Here is a 23124-nt window from a genome sequence, read left to right as displayed (position 1 = left end):
GGCAGATTCTGGGCCAAGTTGGGACATTCGATTACCCCTTGTCCTGATGGCCATCAGATATACCCCTTCTTCTGCAACAAAAATATCACCATTTGAGCTGATGACTGGACAAAGGATGGTGATACCCCAGCATCTGCTCTACAGAACCCAAGAGAAGACCTTGATAAATGCCTCCACAACTCATGAGTATGTTGAGAATCTGAGAAAACACCTTCAACATGCTTTTGCCTATGCTCAGCGGAATCTAGAAAGATCTGCAGACAGTATGAAGACACACTATGATCTTAAGACAACTAAAAAGGAATATTAAGTAGGAGACCGGGTCTACCTGTACAATTTCTAAAGGAACCAAGCCAAAGAGTACAAATTCCTCCCAACTTGGCTGGGTCCTTTTGAAATTGTGGACAGAATCTCGCCAGTTGCCTACAGAATCCGTATCCCCAAGGGCAGTTTGACAGAAGGGGAAGACAAGTGGGTCCACATAAACCAACTAAAAAGTTGCCACCCCAGGCATACTTTGCGGCAGATAGAAGGGCTTGCCGGAAACAAAGAGGGGGAAATTCCAGACACTTAGAAAATGTATTAAATCTTCATTTGATTGCACCTAAGAAAATGAGCAAAGGATCACTGAAGAATAGATGGGGAATATTTCCAATTGTTAAGGAATGCAAGCATCTTTCCCACTGCTGACATTCCCCGAAGATGTGTGGACACAGTAGTGGGAAAATGTCCATAACCATGCTATGTTCTATTTTCTAGCATAAGGACTCAATTGGACTAACAATCATCCCAAGAGTCAGGAAGGAGGACCACTAGGGGACCGGGAGGAAAAACCCAAGGAGCCCGGAGTGTCGCTCCATACTCCCAACCAGAACCAGCAAGGAGAGCGTGTCACCTCAATCACTGACAGGAGAAGCAACTGAAGTTCTCCACATAGACAGAAAAGAACATCCCAATCTCCCGACTTCCCCTTGATGGGAGGTCAAAACCAAGTCGGGAGGGGGGATCTGTGGGATGTATTGACCCACTCCGCTCTCTTATGCGGCATCACTCTGATAGTTATGGTGCAAGAAAAAGCAAAAATGGTGGCAAAACTCTGGTGTGCACCAAAAACCTCTGAACCCGCATGTTTAAATGCACAAAAAGATGGATGCACAACCTGCAACTCATGGTGTATATGTGGTGAGATAGAGCACACACTGCAGAAAATGGGCCAGTGGGCTCCATGACCAGCAAACAGAGTGCAGAGAGAGAAGCAGTGCTTTGCAAATGGAACTCCAAAATGTGCCTACAAATGACAGTTGCTTTGTTGCTAAAAACTCCAAAATGCCTATACACAACACTTCTCAACATTCAAAATCTTGCTTGGTGCTAAAATTCATGCAATCTAAACACCGGGCTACCTGTGAATGACAGCTGTCAGATGAGCTCCTGATGAAACTGCAAAGTATCTAAATTAAAAGTCTGCCAGATTAGCAAACACAAAAGGATTGTTGCTAAAAGGAATACAGATCTCAGTTGTGTTTTTGATCCCACAGATTTGAAGCTAAGAAAGTAATGTATTTATGTTTGATGCAACAAGTTTGGTTTCTGCTGGATTTAAGAAGTTAAGAATAAATTAGCCTGGCTGAGCTGCAAGAAGTGGAAAAACATGTTTCTCCCAAGGGGAGGGAAATCCTCTCAATAGAAACTCATTGGTAGATGATAATTGTGGGTTAGGCCAGACTTTTGTCTACAAAAAGAGAATGAACAATGGCAGATCCTCCAGCCCAGGAAATGGATGTGTGAGAGGGTTGTAAACTGCTCCTGGAAGGGATTCCCCAAAGGAGGGGGCTTCTGCTGGACTACAGGGAGAGACAAAGAGACGGACCATTTGCTGTTAAGAATGAACAATGAACAATATTTAGAGACTCATAACTTGTTATTCAAAGTGGTGAAAAATATAAAAAGGACAGAGTTGAATTTTGGCTGCACGTTCTAAGAGGCGGTAGAACTGTGTAACATATTCTGGACAGGAAGGGCAATATATATGGTTTTATGTTAACGGTATTAATGTTAGAATTGTGAAAATTTACACACACATCCCTATGTTAAACACACATTTGTGAAAATATCCAGAAAAGTTGGAAAATGTGTTCATGGCGTAAAGGACATAATTCTGTAGAAAGGTGAAACAAGATCCCACAGCTGCGGGATTTTGTTGAACAGATGCTACATAAAATATGGAATCTTTATGTGTGATTTGTGTAGAGGTGACCAATGTAGAAATATGTATTTGGGATAAAATCCGATTTTGACACTAGTGGCTGAGGGGAGGTTTCTAAGGACTGTAAAGCTAAACCATAAATGTGACATCATCCGGCCTTGATCCAATCACTCAGATGCAAGGTGGAGATGAGGTCCTGATCCAATCCCAGTTCACAGGGGCAAGCTTAGCTAAGCCGGCCCATACACCCATTTTGTGATGTCATTTGAAAGGATAAATAGAGACGGCTGACAACACATAGGGACTCACTGATTCACTCACTTTCCTGATTCCGGCGAAACACTCTGATCCTGCATTCTACATCCATCCTTTAACTTCCTTCCAGATCCAGATGCCAATACTCTGGCCAAGCAGTAGAGAACTATTGACTTTCAGCAAGGCCTAAATCCTCAAACTTATTCTCACAACCCAGTGGAGCGCTGTGGGTGTGGGAAGGCCTTCGGAACTAGTATCCTGAAACTTTCTGGCTTGCTACCACAAGGCTTGCCTGAGGAACTCGCTATCCAGCTGAGCTGAAATACTCAGAAACAAGAAGGCAGATCCTTTGCAAATGCAGTGACCAGCCTAGCTGATCCAGTCCCGCGCCTGATGTGCTGTCCTTCCTTGAAAGACCCAATCCATGACCAGAACTGACGGTCCAATTTAATAACTTATTCTGTAAGTAATATTAGGAAGAACAGTGACCCATAATATATCTGCATTGTATGATCCCAATCTTAAACCCATCCCCTCTTTAATTCAGAACCATATTATTGCTAGAAGTATCCTTGCGCTGACCTTTCTCTTATCTGTGTTACTAAACCCTAACTTCTTATTGATTTGATTAAGAAAAGCAATTCCCAAACCAAACGGAAACTAGAGTATCACACATGAATAGTTATGATTGGCCGTGAATGACTGAGTCCTATGTGGCATTCTCTTTTTTGTACTCCTTAACATAGTATCAGAAAACCTATCTGTCAGTTTTAAACCCGAATTTCTGTTTTCCATTCTCGCGCCTATTTTGCAAAAACGACTCTTACTAAAACCTCTATAACTCCCTCAGTTTTTATGATAGAAGCACATTTCCAACTCCTACTTGTACCTAACATCCCTAGCTATCCATAGAACCCTATTTGCCCATTAAAGCGAAAATCGCACAAGGAAAAGTTTGCCGCGATTTGACATTCTGAAAATGTTTACATGTGTGAATTAGTTTTAAATTATTTCCCACTTGGACTTTGAGATTTCAAATGTTTGCTTTTGACTAAATCATTGCTTGTGATTGTCTGCATCATCTGTTCAAAGCGGCTCCCGTAGGAATTTATAATAATTTAAGCCTTTTTGACCACATTTGGTGTTTTTGCTCAATTTCCAAGCCATTCTGACAGTTAAAATTTCAACTCCGTTCTTCTCTTGTGTTTAAAAGGGGGAATGTGGGAGTGATATTCTGTTTGATTTGTGTTATTCCTGAATACCTGCTCTCGACTCACATCTATTTAAATTGCCTATTGGTGGGTTGAGGGTGTTGCAGGGGGAACCTCTAACCATAGTACTATCTGTTCCAAACCAACACAACAGTATTCTTTTCTGTGCTGCATTTGTTTTTGTGTTCATTATTTAAATCCTATTGCATTAAAAACATTATTTAGTGTTCTCTCACCCCATTGGTGATTGTTGTTACCTATTAAAATATATTGTGATTTAAATTCTAAATACATAAATAAATATTGACCTTTGCAAACTAGCCTGATTCCTGGTTCAGTGTGACCGGGGTGGTCTCAGGAGAAACGTGTGATATGAGTGGTATATCGTTCAGAATATTGAACTTATAGATAAAATAAATAAGGGTTTCATTTGTGCACTACATGCTGGGTGTGATTTGGGTGTGTGCCAGATTGAAATCACTTACAACATGTTGCACCAATAGCTTTCTTTTGGGCTCACTAGCCAAGTCCTTCAGCCAAGGCCACTGTGCATGTTGCACCAATAGGTTTCCTTGGGGCGCACTAGCCATAGCCTGCAACTGTGGCCACTGTACATATTGCACCAATAACTTTCTTTGGGGCTAACTAGCCATGTCCTTCGGTCATTGCCACTGTACATGTTGTACCAATAGGTTTACTTGGGGCCCACTAGCCATGGCCTTTGGCAGTGGCCACTATACATATTGCACCAATAGGTTTCATTGGGGCCCACTAGCCATGGCCTTCTGCATTGGCCACTATACATATTGCACCAATAGATTTCTTTGGGGCCTGCTAGCCATGGTGGTCTTTGGCCGTGACTACTGTACATGTTGCACCAATAGGTTCCTTTGGGCCCACTAGGTATAACATTGCCTTTTTTTCTGACCTCTCCTGATCCCTGCAGGATTCCCCTGATAGTCCCAGATAATGACAATGAACTATAGATACAGCTGCATTGAACTACCCAGGTCCTGCAGTATTCCCCCGGTATTCCCGTGATAATGTGAAAATGCTAGAAAATACAAAACTCTTCCCTGCCCTTGCAGGTACTCATTAAGTGCACCCCTCCTCTTTTCATGGTCCCCCCACTCACCACAGGTACTTTCTCCGTCCCTTGCCCTCTCCCATTACCCCCTTTAACTCTTTGCTATGTGTGACACATTTTATTTTTTGAGAGTGTCGTTGTAGCCCCATTTCTAGCCTGATGCAATTTCAGCCTTTTTCTTCTTCCAAATTGCTTCTTGCGCACTTTTCATTTTCAGCTTCCCCCGGTATTACCACAGTACTCGCTCGCATTGAGCAAAAACAAAAAATGACAGATTTCATTTTTGAAAATCTTTTATGCTGCAAAGCACCATGGAAGATATAGCTATTTTTGGGGGAGCAAGGAGCACCCTCTTCCCCTTTGAATATTAAAAAAATTACTGAATGGAATAACCCCAAACCTGCCCCGGAAATTAAGTCAATGATTTGTGCCCAAGTTGTTTCTCATATGGTCCAAATCCGCAGAGCAGTTTTTTGCACTCGGCTTTACCAAATTTGGACTTTTTCTCTATGGGAAAATGAATGGCAATAGACTGAAAACAGCACATTTTGCTTTCTTAATAATGTTTTCATTTGTTAACAAATCCTTCCTAGAATTTTCAGTCTGGGGTGGCCATGACAAACTGTTTGGAAAATATCAGCCACAACTGTCCTGCAAGTCAAAAGTTATTAGCAACAGAATTTTCGAATTTCCTATAACTCAAGGCTATCACCTTAACTATAGGGTGGGTGGTGTAGATGCATATTATAGTACAGCAGTTGGTGCACTATAGTTAAGGTGAGTATTAAGTTCAATAGGAAACCTGAAAAAAATGCAATTCCTAATAACGTTTGACTTGCATGATGAATATTGCTGATGAATTACAAACACAAAGTTTGTCTCACGCATAGCCCCCCCAAACCCTGCCCACCGACTGGAAATTCTGGGAATGATTTGTTAAAAAATGACAATGTTATTAAGAACACAAAAAAACACTGTTTTCGGCCTACTACCATTCATTTCCCCATACAGAAAAAGCAAACTTTCTGCACAGCGCACAGCAAAAACCACTGGACAGAATTGGGCTAGGTATGAAATAACTTGGGCCGAAGCGTTGACTTGAGTTTTTTTGTTGTTGATATTTCATCCAGTATTTGTTGAAATATTTGGCGTAGAAGGGGGTAGACCTTCTCCCAAAAATATAGCTATATCTCCCATTGTGTATTGCATCAGAGTGGATGAGAGGCTTTTCAGAAATGAAAAAGCATCCATTTGCTCCCAAAATTCTATTGATAATAACTTTTGACTTGCTGGATGGATTTGGATGAACTTTTCAAAACAAAAAGTTTGTCAAGGGTACCCATCACCCCCAAACTGCAACTTTTATAAAATGAAAAGGTTATTAAGAAAACAAATCACCACAGTTTCACAGTTCATAGCCAATTATTTTTCTCATAGAGAGAAAGTGCAGTTTTTTAACAGCCGAAGTGTGAAATCCTCTTGGCAGATTTGGACCAAATAAGAAACAACTTGGGCACAAAACGTTGCCTTAATTTCCCTAACTGGTCTGGGGTAAATCTATGCAGGATTTTTTAAAAAATATTTGACAGAGAAGGGGTTGCCCTCTGCTCCTCCATATCAGCCATGGGGCTTTTTGGAGCCGAGAGGCTGAGCGAGGCTAATAACATTGACTTGCTGGATGGATTTGGATGAAATTTTGTCAAGGCCCTACCCCAAAGCCATAGGTCGAAAACCACTCGCAGATTTGGACCAAACTTTGGAATTAACCCCCCCCCCCCCGCGGCCTTACACAGTCTAATAATGTTCTCAACATCAGAAAGAGACTCAAAACCATTCTGTTTATGCAGTCACTCCTACAGTAACACTGATTGTTTTGAACGACAGTGCTTACATTATAAATACCAGTAGCAATAGCAATCACATCAGGCTAGAGGTCGAAGAGGGAAAGAAGACACAATGTGAAGTTGAGGATTTGGGAGTGGGTTGGGGAGCCAGTTACGGGTAGAAAATGTTCTGCTTATCTGGAGAAGACTGTGTAAATCTCACAAGATTACAGTGGCAATGCCACCAGCCGCATTCAGAAACAAATGTGCATCACATGATGTGATGATGGAAAGGGGCTAAAAGGGGCTAATGGGAGAGGATGGGGGAAAGCAATTGAGTGGAGTGAGGGGAACTGGAAAAAAGAAGGGGGAAACATGTTGAGTGCCTGTGAGGACATGAAAGACTTCTTAATGCTGAATAAATGTTCCCGTTACCGTGGGAATCGATGAACCACCACTCTACAACAGGAAATTCTGTTATTGGAAATGATTATTGTAAAATTATCACCGAAATAAGGAGTTAGAAAAAAAAGGTTTAACATCTACAGTGCCTACATCTACTGGGCATGGGGTAATGGGTGACTGCTAACACATTAATGGTGTGACATGGCCGGTGGTCATGCCTAGCAGACCCAGAAGAAAAATATTGCTGCAACACGGACAGAGGCCACAGCCGAAGGACATATAGTGAGACCTCAGAAACTATGCAACCTGTCACTTTTTCATAAAAGAAAGTAAAATCAGATAAAGTAGATGTTTAGACCATTTTTAATTGGGACTCAGTGTGTGGCAGTTTAATATATTGACAGGACATGTATACTTCCTAACATAACCCATTCCAATTTTTAGCTGCTTATGCAGTCCTCATTTTTTCTCTAATATCTGGTACCTGTAGTCCAACTTTTAAATAGGAAAAGTGGAACTACAATAACGCAAACAAAATATCCATGACTACATAAACACCAACAGATTAGAATGCATCATGTTCGCAAGTATGCATATACTCCTAACATATTAAACTTCCACACACCAACTGCCATTTGAAAGTGTACTACAAATCTTTTCCATGAACTGTTCTTCTCTTTTACACAACGTTACACACACATTTCTTAACTTTCATGAAAATGCCCCTAAAAACAAACATTTTTAAACGTCCAGCAATTTAATTGACTGTTTTTCCCAATAACTCCTCCTACCTTCATAAATAACAACCTTGCTTACTCAAAGTACTTCACCATTACTGCATATCCCCACTAACTTTCTTTTACAATTACAGGAAAGGAGCACATTGCCATAGACAAGAATTGTGCCTTCACATACTACAAAGTACGTTAATGTACCATGTATATGTATGTAATTACAACAGCAAAGTTCCACTACATTTTGCCCCAGACTACTCCTTTTGAAGCAACATTTCTTTCACTCTAACTCATTATACTGCACCTTTCACACTCTTCCTATTCCCATTTAAACACTGCCATTGCAAACCCCACTGTTTCATTGAAAACAGCACAATGTCCCTACCGATTCAATCACACCACCACTCTCTTACTCACCAACCCAACGCCATCACACCTCTAAAGACTCTTACTCTCACAACCTTCCTATCCACACCTCATATGCCACCTCACAATCAAGCAGTACTGTATTAAGCTCTCCAATCACACTCACACACCCATTCACAATACATGAATATACATTGCACAACTTTCCAATGCAAACTTTCTCTTTTCCCAACAGACAAACCAAAATGCCTACTAAAAAGCAACTCTGTAGAAAAAAAGGAAAAATAGAGCAGATATTAAACCAAACCATATAGTCATCCACCTCTAAAACAATTTATAGAAAACATTAAAGCAAAAGAACTAGTACCCTCACTCAACAATACTAAACCAGCCACAAATAAAAAAGCTCAGGCCCCTCTTGCAAAAACTAAAAGTAAAAAAATATGTACAAAGTAAAGCAGACCTACTAACAAACCTAACATTGTGTTTACCAGAGTTAATGTAGTCACCGTAAAGCAATCCAAAAATGTATGTTACAAAAAATATTCCACTGTACAGTTCTTCAAAATCTTATAAAAAAACTGCTGAAAAGGTGTGATCTACTGTCGGAAAATAATCCTCAAAGCTCTAATTGATAGTGCTTTTCTACTAAAGAGAACATTTTGTATATTGATTTTAAACAGAATGAAACCACTAACTAAATTAATCCATACATTAAAATAAGTACTTCTAAACATGTGCAGTGTCAATATAGAGACCTACTCAAACTTCTGTGATGGTGAATGGATTCACACAAGCAGCACAGAACCATATTTCAATGAAGAAGCTTATAAACAAGAACAACCAAAAACAATAGCCATAGAGAATAATGGTTGAGTGTATGAAATGGTAGAAGACACCATTATGGCAAAATCCCTTATCGACAAAACCTCCCCAACAAACTTTCAACCACATGCATCTTTCACCCAAACAATTCATCCAGTGTACAAATGGACATGTAGCTCAATTTGTAACATACACCAACAATCCTTTAAATCTTTACAACAATTCCATAATCACAAAGTGAAAATAAAACACAAAAGTAGAATGAAAACTTTACAAACCATGGACTCCTGTCCAGTGCGCAGCCAAACTGGTCTGTAAAGACATTCATTAGCCTGCATTTCAGGAACTGTGTGCAAAAGCACCTTCCACCACATTAAAATGTTAGCAACACACCATTCTGTTATACGGTATCTTGTGCATAGACTATACTATGCAAAAAGTTCTGTTCTAGAACTTCAAAATGTAAATAACATTCTCCTACATGGAACAACCAAAGAACTGCTTAAAAAAATAGAGCACATCCAAAGTAGATACTTTGGAACTGAAGGTGACCTGAAAATTCTGTAACTTCAGAAAACATTACCGAAAACCTAATAAACACCACTGTCTTAACAAAGACATGCAAAAAAAAGAAATAGCTAAGTTCCAAAACACATCTGCTGAAATACCAGACCAAGAATGTGTCTGCTGTCGCAGACATTTTTATAAAAATAGCACAAAATTGTAGATATAGCATACAAAATAGAGGACAGAGAGGAATCCCAATGGTTCCAATTAAATATATCTAACAGCAGAAACTAAATACAAAATAACTGACCCCTCAATAGTTTGCACGTGTTGCAACACAAGCCTTGACAATAACCAAATGCCATTGCAAATAACTTTGAAATACTCCCACTTCCAAAATCTCTCCAACAACGTAACTTGTATGAGAGCATTATAATCCAAACAGTACACCCATTTCAAGCTACAATATATCTTCAATCGAAATCATCCAAATGACCTCCATCCAAGTTACTAAAGGGCATCCATGGAAAAGCAGTATACTTGCCATTAGATCTCAAAGAAAATGTAGAAACTCCCATACAGTGACAAATAGATCCATCTTTGGTTGTACTAGCTAATGGTGTACCAGCAAAATACAAAAGAATTTGACAACAACTAGTCGACTTAAAGAAAGTTAGACAAGCCCTACAGTATCTAAAAGAAAACAATGAATGCTACAAAGATATAAACATAGAGGAATACCTTAACCCACCAAATAATTCAAGACTTACCAGAAACTGGCCAATTCCAAGATGTAGATTCTGTTACTGCAACCAACATTTTAGACCAGTATAAAATTCACCCACAATACTCCAAAGACACCATTGAAGATGCATTAGAAATATATCAAATGCATCAAGCCAAAGGATCCCCAATGAGCATATGGGAAAAAAGTGTAGAAGCACGTTATTTTCCTCTACTCTTTCTTACAGTAAATGGAGGAAGATATGATGAAAGGTCCACACACTTTAGTGTATAAGAATACCTCTCTTTCAGAATGTATTCTGAAGACCCCAGATTAAGACAAAATGTTGAATCCATTTTCCACCTCTTCTTCGAATGTGAACTAGCAACTCTATGTTATGGAGTTGCACACACATTACAAACAGGCTCAAACTTTTTAAACATGTACGCTACCCAACTGCTTCAAAAGATAAAATACAAAGATAAAGTTTTGTGGTCAAGTATCACAAATCTCTTGCAAACATGCATGCTACAAAAGAATACTGGTTCCAACGTCACACTGATGTGCGTTGTGTGCTAAGGAACCTAGGCCCACCCACATGGTTTGTTACTTTAAGTTGTGCAGAGTATGCATGGGATGACTTGCATGACCTCTTGTGCACTGCAAACCAAAATAAAGATGGAATAGATATAAAAAAACAGGAGAACTCTGTTCTCTTGACCCTATCAATGTATCAAGATACTTTCACCATCGCTTCACTGCTATGCTGCACTTTATCTGCAATAAAACTGCCCCTCTGCTCTGAGAAGTTCAACACTTCTTTTGGAGAAAAGAATATCAATCCAGAGGAGCACCACATATTCACATGCTTTTGTGGATAAAAGATGCTCCTAAATTTGGCCATGATAGTGGTGTCACTGTTTTACAGTTTATTTAAAAATACATTACCTGCAACATCTCTTCAGAAACCACAGATAGTGACCTATATACAGAAATCTTATGCTTCCAAAAACATAAGTGTGGCAAATACTGCTGGCATAGATATCAAAACAAAGGCAAATACTATACCAAATGTCGCTTTAGCTTCCCTAGACCAGTTTGCACAAAAGGACAAGTAAATAGCTTGATGTCTTCTGTTAGACACAGCGTAATGAGCAAATCCCCTAAAAAACACATACAACATTAAAAGGGAGGAAGCATCAAAGTACATCAAAGATTACAATGCAATCATTGCCCTCTTGTGGAATGCAAACATAGACATACAATACATTGCAGATAATTCCACTGCAGTTGCAGGATATGGCACAGCCTATCTTACAAATGCTGAGAAAGCAGAGCTAAAAGACCTCTGGGATGACATATCATCTGAGAAAACAACATCACAAAAATATTACAGCTTCAGTATAAAAATGCTCTCCCATAGAGAATGTGGGTGCTACGAAGCTGCAGACAGTTTAACAGGTACATCCATATATGGTAAATCTAAACACATAGGGCCTCATCACGAGTCGGGCGGTACCGCCAGCGCTAATAGCCCTACCACAAAACTCCCAGTGCTATTAGCGCCGGATCACGGGTTTGGCGGAAGGGTTATTGCCCATTCCCCATTGGGCCCATTCAGGAATTCCTCATTCCCCATTGGGGAAAATTCGCGCCGAAAATCGGCAATTTTGCCGTGGATTTCCCCCCAGTTTACATCTGGGGGAAAATCCACCAAAGCCATGATCTGGCGGACCCTTAAATGCGACGGTAATAGCAATACCGCTGCATTTAAGGGTTACCGCCAGATTCGTGTTGAGGCCCATAGTCTGGCTCAACCTTGATTCAACGTCATCCCAATAAAGAGTACTAAAGTCCTACCAAGGGATAGAAACCATAGCCACAAATGATCCCAACAGTCAGCACATTTTAAAATGTAATTGACACATACTAGCAAAATAGATGTACTACTTTGGAAAACATGTGTCTGTACGACATTGCCCAAAACTACACCTGTAAAAACAATGTCACACCAAACGAGACAAGTGGCAAATATTCAATCTCAACTTTTGAAGGAAGCCTAGTGAAACTCACCAAACTCAGTCTAATTAATCATATATAGTTATCATTTAAATCTCCACAACATATAGAACTGTATTGCATTGCCCTATTCAAAGGTTTTAATCCTTGGAGAAAAGAAGAGGAATTATTAGGTGACTATGACTCATTTAAAGCTGCATTCAAAGCAAATGAAAGTAGTATAACAAATGACAATTTCAAACAATACAAAGAAATGTTGGACAATGAATGCCAACAAGAGGAAGAAATTGAAGCACAACTAGACAAAGACACTCCTGAGGGCAGCCAACCTTCCTTTACAAGAAACCAAGAACCACTTGAGGAACAGCTAATTTTAAATGATGCAGAAATTGACATGACAAAGGTAGAAAAAAACATCTCTCAATATAAACAATCTGAGGAAGTCTTGTCAGTGCTCGGATCACAGCTAAATGAAGAACAACTCAAAATGTATCTAGAAATCACTCAAGAAATTGAACATGGTTTTAAACAGGAAACTAAAACCTGCAGTTGTAAAAATTATAAACCTCTGCTCCTGCATGTAGGTGGTAAAGCTGGTTCTGGTAAAACATTCTTAATAAAAATAATCAGCACATTTCTACAATCTTAACAAACCTTTGTACTAACAGCCCCCACAGGTTTCTTTGCCTACAACATCGGAGGTGTACCTTTACACCGAGTACTACTCCTTCCCGTATGGCACCAAAACAAATTAGAATACTACAAATGATCAGCAGGAGCTGCTACTGAAGTATGCAGAATTCTGAACCAAATGAATATGCTCCTGATAGATGAAGTAAGCATGGTTTCCAATCTCATGTTGGCTTTAATTTATCCCGGAATGCAAAAAGTCCTAAAAACCAACTGCAAAAAACTGTTTGGAGGAAAACATGTTACTGTTTTTGGAGACCTCCTACAGTTAACATCAGTAAAAGGTCAACCTATTTTCAAAACATTAGGACACAGAACATTGAGCAATACGCTCAGCAGCATTAAAAAAGTAAATCTCTGGAAACATTCTTACCACAAACAAATAACTCAAAACATGCATCAGTCTGCAGACCTCACCTATGTGACATTTTAAAAAGCCTTAGAACTGGTTTTCTAACTAAAGATGGAAAAGCCATCTATATGGACGAAACACATCTGCTCTGGATGTCATGGAACAATTAACTCAACAAAATCTAAAATGTATATCCTTAATGCCAACCCTTGCAAGCTGCAGTCAATTAGACGAGGCAATGTTGAAAAAAGTAATACAATCCATACTGCATATCAGCTCCACAGATAAACTAGAAGTGCACAGCATGATACTTCCTATCTGTCAACAAGCAACAGCAGGACTAAATAACTTAGAAAAATGTATCTACAACACAGCTGGATTGGAGAAAATATTGACTTTGTGTCTAAACTGCAGATTAATTCTAAAACATTACCTTGACGTAGAACAAGGTTTAGTCAATGGAGCAATTGATACAGTTGTTGGCTTCCAAACATATCCACATGACAACAACATTCAGTTTGCCAACATCACTTGCAGACGTTAAAAGAATTGGCAGCACAATAGCACGTTTCCTTCTTTTCAAAGACAGGTACGTACGCAGAGAACAATTTCCTCTATCACTTGCATATGCTGTCACTATTCACAAATCAAAAGGTCTAACCCTAGATCAAGCATTGATTGACACTGGCAGCACAGTCTTTAAAGAAGGTATGAGTAACATAGCACTTTCAAATCTGCATACACTCAATGGTCTATTTCTAGTTAGCTTTGATGCAAACAGAGTCAATGCTTACATTCCTTGCATCCTGTAATACAGCAGGCTACGTACACTATACACCCTCCATCTAGATATGTACCCTGTACCTCAAAAAAGGAAACCTTTAAAAAGACAACTAATGCAAACAAAATGTATAACAGATTTCCCAACAATACTACTAAAGAAACAACAACCAACTCTTTCTGCATCAAAGAATACAACCACAAAACTGTCTAGTACAAAGTCAACTGCACGTCCATCACAAAACAAAGACACAAATGTCTCTTCTACAGAAATGTCTGCAGGCCCATCAAACAATCCACAAACAGAACTCTTTGGTCCATTTAAAGTCAGCAACACAACTGGCGTAAAGTGTTATGTTAATGTAACAATCAATCTTATTTTTCAATTGCCACCAATTTTTCACACATTTAATTAAACGGCTCAGACCAGTTGTGTTTGCAAATGTTCATCCTTCATAGAAATGCCACAAATAATCCTGACAACACTTGCAGTGTCTCATGTATAAGACAAGAATTGGACTACTGTGCAGGAATGGTAAAATTGTCCATAAACACACGGGAAGATCCACAGTAAATCCTGATGTACTTACTACAAGTACTGCAAACAAAAAACATCCCTTGCAGATTCATACCTCTGGAAACATACATACACTCTCTGCAACCACGTTTCACAAGAGTGCATCCCTAATGAACGATTTGTATATGTATCCATAACAAATTCTGAATCCATTGCATTTCACCAACTTCTGCAGAATGCAAATCATGGCATATTATGCACTTTTTGCAATTCAGACAATCGTTCCACAATACAAAGAAACTCACATAGCCAATATGGCATACTAATGCTTCTAAAATACAATGCAGATGGTACCAGAAATAACTGTAACCTTACAGGCTTCACACACGACCAAGTATCTCTTGGAAAGAAAACCTTCACAACAATAGGAATAATATACCACACTGCTGCCACAACCACTCCAGAACACTATACTTCATATGACAAAAAAATAATGGATTGAATGTAACAACACCTCTGTTACCCCAACACATAGGTTACCAGCAAATCTAACAAATGCCTACTTAATATTCCTTCAACCCAAATTTAGTCACTAAACTGTACAACAATTAACATTTAGAATACACCAAAAGATATCTAACAACATCCATAATACTACAATAGTACTTTTAAAAGTCTATATAGTTAGAATACGCCAACCGGTATCCAACCACTTAAAAAATACCCTCCATTGCAAAACACTTCACATACACTGTCACCATTTTTATGTGACAAAATATCTTCTAAACCCTAATGTAGTTACAATAAGGCAACAGGCATGTAACTATTTCATGCATTCCCTTAATCACAACATACTTCAAACAAGCATACTATCACACTTACAGTCACATAATTGTAATCTGTTTTTTTAATCCAGTATCGATTTTTTCCCAATGACCCAATGATTATTTAATGTCAATACAACAGCAGTGTGTCATACACTACTGTTGTACCAAACATAGTACTTAAAATGTACTGTTTATGAGGGTCTAAGAAAGTAGATGTATATGCAAAATTGTATACAATTAAAGGTTTTAAACTAGTCTGCTTAGCAAATTGTACTCTTTTATTCCACTATGCAACTAAGTAACCATACCAAGTATAATCAAATACATATTCTATAAGCGCTATCCTCAATTGTACTACAATCATAAGTACCATACACAACTCAATTATATAATTCAACCATATTATAAACACTTTATACTCTGACTACATTACCTATAAATACTATACACATATTGCTACTGTGGTGATTCTGGCCATACTCCTACTACATTACCTATAATTACTATACAGATATTACTACTGTGGTGGCCGTGGTCAGTGGCCACAAGCACCACAATACAATTACCCATATGACAAGTATGTACCATACACCGTCAACTAATAAAACTCACCCTGAAACCCCTGCAATTGAACTGATGACACCGAAATTGACTGCAGACCCGGCGGCATCTGCAGACCCTTTTTTCCACCTATGGAAACAACTCCAGAGCATCTTCATTCCACTGTGCTACCCTTTACAAACCCTCTACAGCTACAGCTCTTCTTGGACTTCTGGCATCATCTACATATAGGAGAATAGGCATGTTTCCATACCCCCGGAATGGCTATAAAATCGCTCCTGCCATAAGAGTGCAGATGACACCATCAATATGAAAATTAAATAACAGGCAGGGGAGGAAATATCCCTGAAGGGCATACTTTGTACCGGGAAAGATGCTACTGTCTCTCCAACTCTGCCTGACCTCACAGCTGCCATGTTGCTCATGGCTACATGTGATTTTATCGAATGATGAAAAAATAATTCATTTTGAATGAATATAAAACATCTATAAATAAAAAGAACACATTTTTTTGTTTTGTTTTCGGGGGTACTCTCTCCGAATCCCGCCTTATTCTTTTCTCGCACCCCTAAAACTACTATTCCCATTTCCAACCACATTTATATAGTTTTCTAAAATTCGTTCTTTTTTGTTTTAATGTTTTGGGTTTGTCTATAAATGTATTCTTTATTTTCTGTTTGATAACATGACTGCATACCGTTGGTCATGTGCCATGATTGAATAGCTCATAGAGATTGAGGTGCCATCATTTTCTCATCAATGACTTTCCACACCATTGGCAGCACCCCTTTTGATCTTGGTCTTTCCGCTCCTTCATGAACTCTTCTTACAGCAATGATAAAGATGGAATACCATCCACTCAAGATCTCACATGTTCCAAAGGGACCTTTCCAAAGACCTTGGAGGAACAATCCAACAGCTAAATGGAATAGGCGAGCAGGGTTTCATAGGTCTGCCCTCCTGAAATAAGGAACTGGTACTTCCATCTTCCATGAGGCATGGGTGCATCCCACATCATTCAATGTGTTCAGCGCCTTGTAAACGAGAGTGGTCCATGTCGGCACCAGGTGCTTTGCCTGGCCTCTGTACTTTATTTGCTTACTCGTTCAGGGAAAACCGGCTAATCCCCATGGTCCTATCTGACCTCACGGTGGTAATCCAATTGTCTTCAACAACACTTCATTAGCAGCCAATGTGCCATAAATAATGGCACACCAATTCATCCAAGCAGATGCTTGTGTTGTAGGTGGCCTCAACAATGGAATAACCATGACCTCCTCTAAATTTTCTCTGAAATTGTTTATTCATTCTGCTAATGAGGGTGTGGATGATTGTTGATTCCTTGTTCTGAATTACAATGATACAGATACATTGACCCACCACAATTAGGGTGATTCCAAATTCATCCGGATGCATGCCTTGCAATCTTGAGCAGTTACTACATGCATCAATACCTTGGGGGACGCTAACACGCCGTGCAGATGATAGCACCAGGGATGTACCATCAGCAGTGGGTATGAACTGGGACAAAAATGTAGCCAGAGGACTATTTGATGGGTAGACCCGTTATTGATTTTAGTGCTACCAGTCAGGGCTGACCCACACATCACATAGCATTTGCAGTGATAAACATCAATAACCAATAAGGCCACATGCAACACTTTAAAACATGAAAATGTACCTAATGAATTCATTCTAAATGTGGGCAGCTATGAGGTCAAAATATAGAGTATTTCTTGAACACATATAGGGAGTATGTGATTGGCTGACTCCCGGGCACCGCTCAGTCCTTTGTTGGGCAGCAGCACAAAATGTAAGATAGGCCTTTTGAAGAGGCTGTCTTCTAGACTGTACTATGGGCTGCTCTGAGGCCCAGGCTGGCCTTCAGAGAGGCTTTGGTGCTGGAATTAGTGGCCTCTGGTCAGGACTTCAACCTTAACTGCTTTTAGTTCCATGCTCATTGAGCTCCAGGGTGGGATATAGGAAAGGCTGATCTTTTGGCTGGGCCCAATTTCCGGCCGAGCTCCGGAATTAGCTTTGAGCCAGGTTTGGGTTGCAAGGCTAGAATGTGAATTCGATTTGGCTGTGGACGAGGCTGGGCTTGGGAGATGCATTGAATATAGAAAAGGCTATGTTATAGTTAGACTGGGCGTACAGGAGCGATTTTGTTCTGGACAGGAGTGGTCTCTAGGACTGGGTTCTGAGGTGGTTAGAACGTTTGTAAATACTGCGGGAATAAACTGATCTGGGTCCTCACGCAATGATGATTTTAAAGGATTTGTGCTGGGTTGTGCTGTGCTTCGGACAGGACTTGATCCTGGATGAGCTGCTCACTAGCTGGAGTTGGGTTCCAGCATTATTGGTCTCTGAGCTACGCTCCATGATGATCTAGGCCTTGGGGAAGACTTGGCTATGGACCTAGCTGGCGCATAGAAAAGGCTGGGCAGAAAGAGAATGGCTACGGACAGTTTTAGACTCTGGGTAGGGCATGGCCTTTTCTCAGCAGCACTCCGGGGCAGACTGTAGCAATGGAGGATTTTTTTTTTAAAACGCAGAGAAAGACATTCATTTACCTTGACAACATTGCTTTAGGTTGAAACAGGTTGATGTCTAATTTTGCCAGGTCTACAACTTTGACTGACATTCATTTTCTAAATATGTTGTTGCTGTTGTACATACTTGCTGATGATGTGTAGTTTCTGACCAGGCTCCAGTGGCCAGAACTCATGTGAAGAGATGATTACGTCATTAACGCTGCTATTATTTCCTCTTCCACAGCCCTTTAGACTTTCAAAAGCACTGGCCATTCATGAATTCCCCGGGGTTTTGACAGCCAGTTCTCCCCTCCAAATCTGGTGGGCACAGCGTTACCAAGGATGGAAGGATCTTACAATTGTGTGTGGCCTAAGGTGGTTGGCACTTGAGCAGTTGTTTTAGCAACAGTGCAACTAGAGAGCAAATGCATTTGCACTGGTGCTGGTGTAACGCTGTATGCGCAAACAGCATTTGTGCATCTGCATATGCTATTTGCGAATGGGAAACGGTACTATAATCCCAGTGTGAAAAATATATGAACAAATAAAACTAACCTTGATTGTCTCCTCTGTGACATTTTTGTCGGCCTTTGTTGCAGCGCACTGGATCATTCGGTGAAGGAATGCCTGCAATAAAAGAGCAAAAGTAAATTCAGGCGCTTCTTTCTTTGGGATGACAAGTCCTTATTAAATCAAGCATTGGCAAATCCAATAGTTCGGGCTTTTGTGTAGGCATGGGGCTGTCCTTTTACAGGATGTGCCATAATGGTACTACCTGGCCATAAAATGGATTAAGCTGGAAAATGGTGTTAGTACCTGGGCATATTGGGGCAGTGCCTGGCCAACACATATCTATTTATGAGTCAAAACTATTGGCTTTGACAGGATTGGTTTTTAACAGGAATTCAGTGCAAGGAACAGATTCAAAGGCACACATACTGGTTATAAATCAAATCATTGCATTTCAGAAGACTGATTTGGAACAACATTGACAACCCTTAGAAGTATATAGATAGCTCAAAGTGATCCGGCATGTGGCTCTGGGCACCCACATCGCATACACAAGAATAAAGTGTCCAGCTTACTTTCTGCAATCCATCCAGGAGGGTAGTCCCTGACTAACATCTTCTTTTATAAAGAAATCCAAAGTTCTTGTGTTTAGCTTACTTATAAGTTATATGGTTCTCCTCTTGCTTCTAAGGGATATAGAACTTCTCACTTCTAAAGGATATCGTGCCCAGCTCATCTTTAAGGGATATAGTGCCCAGCTCACTTATAAAGGTTATAATCTGTGCTCCCTTCTCAGCAGTCCACGGTCTCTGAAAGTTGCTAGGCTTCCCAGACTCTCAGGTTCTTCAGCTGCCTCGTGGTCACCAGCTTGATCAGGTTTACAAGCTTCCCAGGGGGGCTACATCCCGGGCACATCTCAGCCCTCAGAGCTCGTTCTGCCTTTGAGTATCCTCCAGACCCCTCAGCTCCTGAAGGTCTCTCCTCAGGGTACTCACCATCATGGCTGCTCCCATGAACCTGGCTGACTGCTTCTCTGCTACTACAAGTTTGCTCAAGGCCTCCCCTTACAAGGACTGATCTATCGAGGCTTCTGACTGCAATGGCTTTTGTGTCTCTCCGGGTATGCTCTATTGCCACGTTGTTTTATGTGCCCTCGTTGCTCAGGGTCAGCAGCATACCAAGGCTTCAAAATCCCAAATTCAGTCAGTGAGATTTCAATGTCCTTCTATTCCGCTAGTTTGCCTTCTCTACCTTCTTATGCCAGTGTCCTTCATTGGGCAAGTAACCTTATGGCATACAAGAGGGCAGCGGATTGGCTCTCTGTTTCCTTGCTTAGTCTTTATGGGCTTGTGTCCACAGGGTCGCCCCCTCACTGCCGGGACTCCAAAATGAAGGGCTTTCTAATTCCAGGCTCTCATGATCTATCCTTGCTCTCGCCTGATGTGTGACGATTGGTAAACTACTGGCATTGGGACCCTCTCCCTCTGACCTCATTGAAAAGCGGGATACATACATCATCACACTCAAACACTAGGACTCAGAGATGGGGTGCTCTGAATCTTCCACTCTTTAGGGGTGAACTGGGAACTAAAAGCAGGCCTGGAAAGCAGCCCCATATTTCACCGTTAGAGCAAACACACTCTAAGTAGGGTTTGGGGGGTTCTCTGATATGATATGATATGATATGGCATTTGTAACGCGCCTATACACAAGTGTTTCAAAGCGCGACAAGGCAGGGAGGGGGGAACAGGGGGAAGACAGACAACGATCCTACTAGGCCAGGTGTAATTCAGATCGGGCAAGTGCAGGGGTAGGGGGAAGGGAAGAAGTGCAAGGGGGGAGGGGGAGGTACAAGGGGGGAAGGGGAAGTGCAGTACAAGGTAAGTAGAATAAAATAAATAATAAATAAATAAATAAATAAGGAGGGCCAGCTGGTGGCAAGTGCAAGGTAAGTGCAGGTAAGTGCTGGGAAGGGGGGGCTGGAGGGATACAGAGACAGTCCCGCAGTGCAGGGGTTGCCAGGGAGGCAGTGCAAGTGGAGAGTGGCTGGGCCCAGGGTCGGGGAGAGTGGCCCAGTTGCAGATTCAGTGCAGTTTCAGCGAAGAATTAGCAGGGGAGAGGGAGAGAGAAAGCAAAAGCAAAGAGGAAGGTTTTGAGGTGCTTCCTGAACCGGAGATGGTTCTCCTCAAGTTTCAGGGAGGCAGGAAGGCTGTTCCAGAGGGAGGCCCCTGCCGCGGAGAGAGATCTACCCCCAGCACGTTGCTTCGAGAAGCGGCTGACCCTGAGGGAGTTGGAGACGGATGAGCGAAGGGATCGGGAAGGAAGATATTTAGGAAGAGAGAGTTGAAGGTATTTAGGCCCCAGGCCCCAGAAGGCCTTGTGGACAATGCAGAGGGTTTTGAACTTTATCCTCGCAGCCACTGGGAGCCAGTGTAGAGATTTTAGTCCTGGAGAGATACGGTCCCTGGGCTTGAGGCCAAGGACAAGTCTCGCAGTTCTGTTCTGGATGAGTTGCAGAGGGCGGATAGTGGAGGCAGGCAGATTAAGATAGAGGCTGTTACAGTAGTCCAGCTTCGAGAGAACCAGGGCTCGGGAGACAGTGAGCTTCTGGGGGAAGGAGAGGAAGGGAAGAATACCTCTGAGGAGGTGCAGCTGGTAGTGTGACTTCTTAGAGACGTCGGATATATGCGGAGAGAAGGAGAGTGTGGAGTCGAAGATAACCCCGAGGATCTTTGCCTTGCAGGTAGGAACAGGAAGAGGGCCAAGAGAGGCCGGCCAGAGAGCTGCAGGGAAGGAGGGGGTGGGTGTGCCGATGAGTAGAATCTCAGTCTTACTGGCATTAAGGCAGAGGTCATTGGCGGCACACCATTCCTGGATAGCAGACAGACAGTCAGAGATGAGGGAAGGAGAGGAGGAGGCCAAGGGTAGCCTGAAAATGAGCTGGGTATCGTCCGCATAGCACTGAAAGTTGGGGCAGAGAGCGGCGATGCGGTGGGCAAGGAGTGCCAGATACTGGTTGAACAGCCAGGGGGAAAGATAAGATCCCTGGGGGACACCACAGGTTGAGAAAAAGATGTCAGAGAGGAAGGACCCCAGTTGGACCTGGGAGGGTCGATTGGAGAGGAAAGAGGTCAGCCATGCCAGAGCCTGACCAGTGATACCCAGATTATCACGGAGACGGTTGAGCAGGATGGCATGCTTGACAGTGTCAAAGGCAGAAGAGAGATCGAGCAGGATGAGAACACACGGAGTGTTGGAGTCGAGATTCAAGAGCAGGTCCTCACGGATGTTCAGGAGAGCAGTTTCCGTGCTTCTGGCAGCTCTGAAGCCAGATTGATGATCATGAAGACTTCCAACAGATTGAGCATGGAGGTTAAGCTGGGAGATGGCCAGTTTCTCCAGGAGCTTGCCCAGGAAGGGAGTGATGGAGACTGGGCGATAGTTAGCCGGGCAGGAGGGGTCAGAAGAGGATTTCTTAAGAAGAGGGTGTACAAGGGAGTGCTTAAGGGGGGATGGGAAGACTCCAGAGGCGAAGGAGTGGTTGCAAAAGTCAGCCAGGGCCGGAGCCAGGGAGTCGATGTGGTCCTTGATAGTTTTGGAGGAACAGGGGTGAACCTGTTTAGACGAGACTTTCATAGATCGGACTTGTCTGGAAACCTCGTCAGCAGAAAAAAGGGGAAAGGCAGAGAAGGAGGGAGGAGGGGTGGCTGCAGAAGGGCCAGAGGAAGAGGCGGGAAGGGAGGGAGGGAGGTGATAGGAGGAGAGTGAGGACAGGATGTCCTGAGTTTTAGAGATAAAGTGAGAGGCCAGTGCAGTGCAGAGGGCATGGGAGGGGACAGGAGAGGTAGAGACAGCAGCAGGGTTGGCAAGCTCCTTGCAGATTTTAAAGAGTTCGGCCGAGTTGTTAGATGCCACAGAGATGCGGGCTTGGATAAGGGCTCTCTTCTTGGTGAGAACAGAGAGACGGTATTGCCTTTGGAGCAAGCGGCAGGCCAGTTTGTCAGAGGATGAACATGAGGCACGCCATTTCCTCTCTGCCACCCTGCACTTGCGTTTAAGGGTGACGAGATCCGAGTCATACCAGGAGTTACATTTGGCTTTGGGCTTCAGGCGGACTCTCATGACAGGGGCAAGGATATCAAGAGTATCAGATATAGCAGAGTGGAGCATGGAGAGGGCTGTGTCAGGGTG

The 23124-nt window shown here is 41.8% G+C and overlaps 1 protein-coding gene across 1 annotated transcript in view; it reads right to left on the bottom strand.

Annotated features, from left to right (window-relative positions):
* Positions 1–23124, bottom strand: part of PREX2 (phosphatidylinositol-3,4,5-trisphosphate dependent Rac exchange factor 2) — a 1458907-nt gene that overhangs the window by 1221030 nt on the left and 214753 nt on the right. Inside the window, exon 3 of the mRNA XM_069621155.1 lies at positions 18979–19050. Within this exon, the coding sequence (XP_069477256.1) occupies positions 18979–19050 (72 nt within the window). The remainder of the gene's footprint in view (positions 1–18978; positions 19051–23124) is intronic.

Source organism: Ambystoma mexicanum, chromosome 5q (assembly GCF_040938575.1).
Source record: "Ambystoma mexicanum isolate Mex_15411 chromosome 5q, UKY_AmexF1_1, whole genome shotgun sequence".
Lineage (NCBI taxonomy): Eukaryota > Metazoa > Chordata > Amphibia > Caudata > Ambystomatidae > Ambystoma > Ambystoma mexicanum.
Note: the sequence above shows the minus strand (reverse complement) of the source record. Positions and strands in the feature narration are given on the sequence as shown.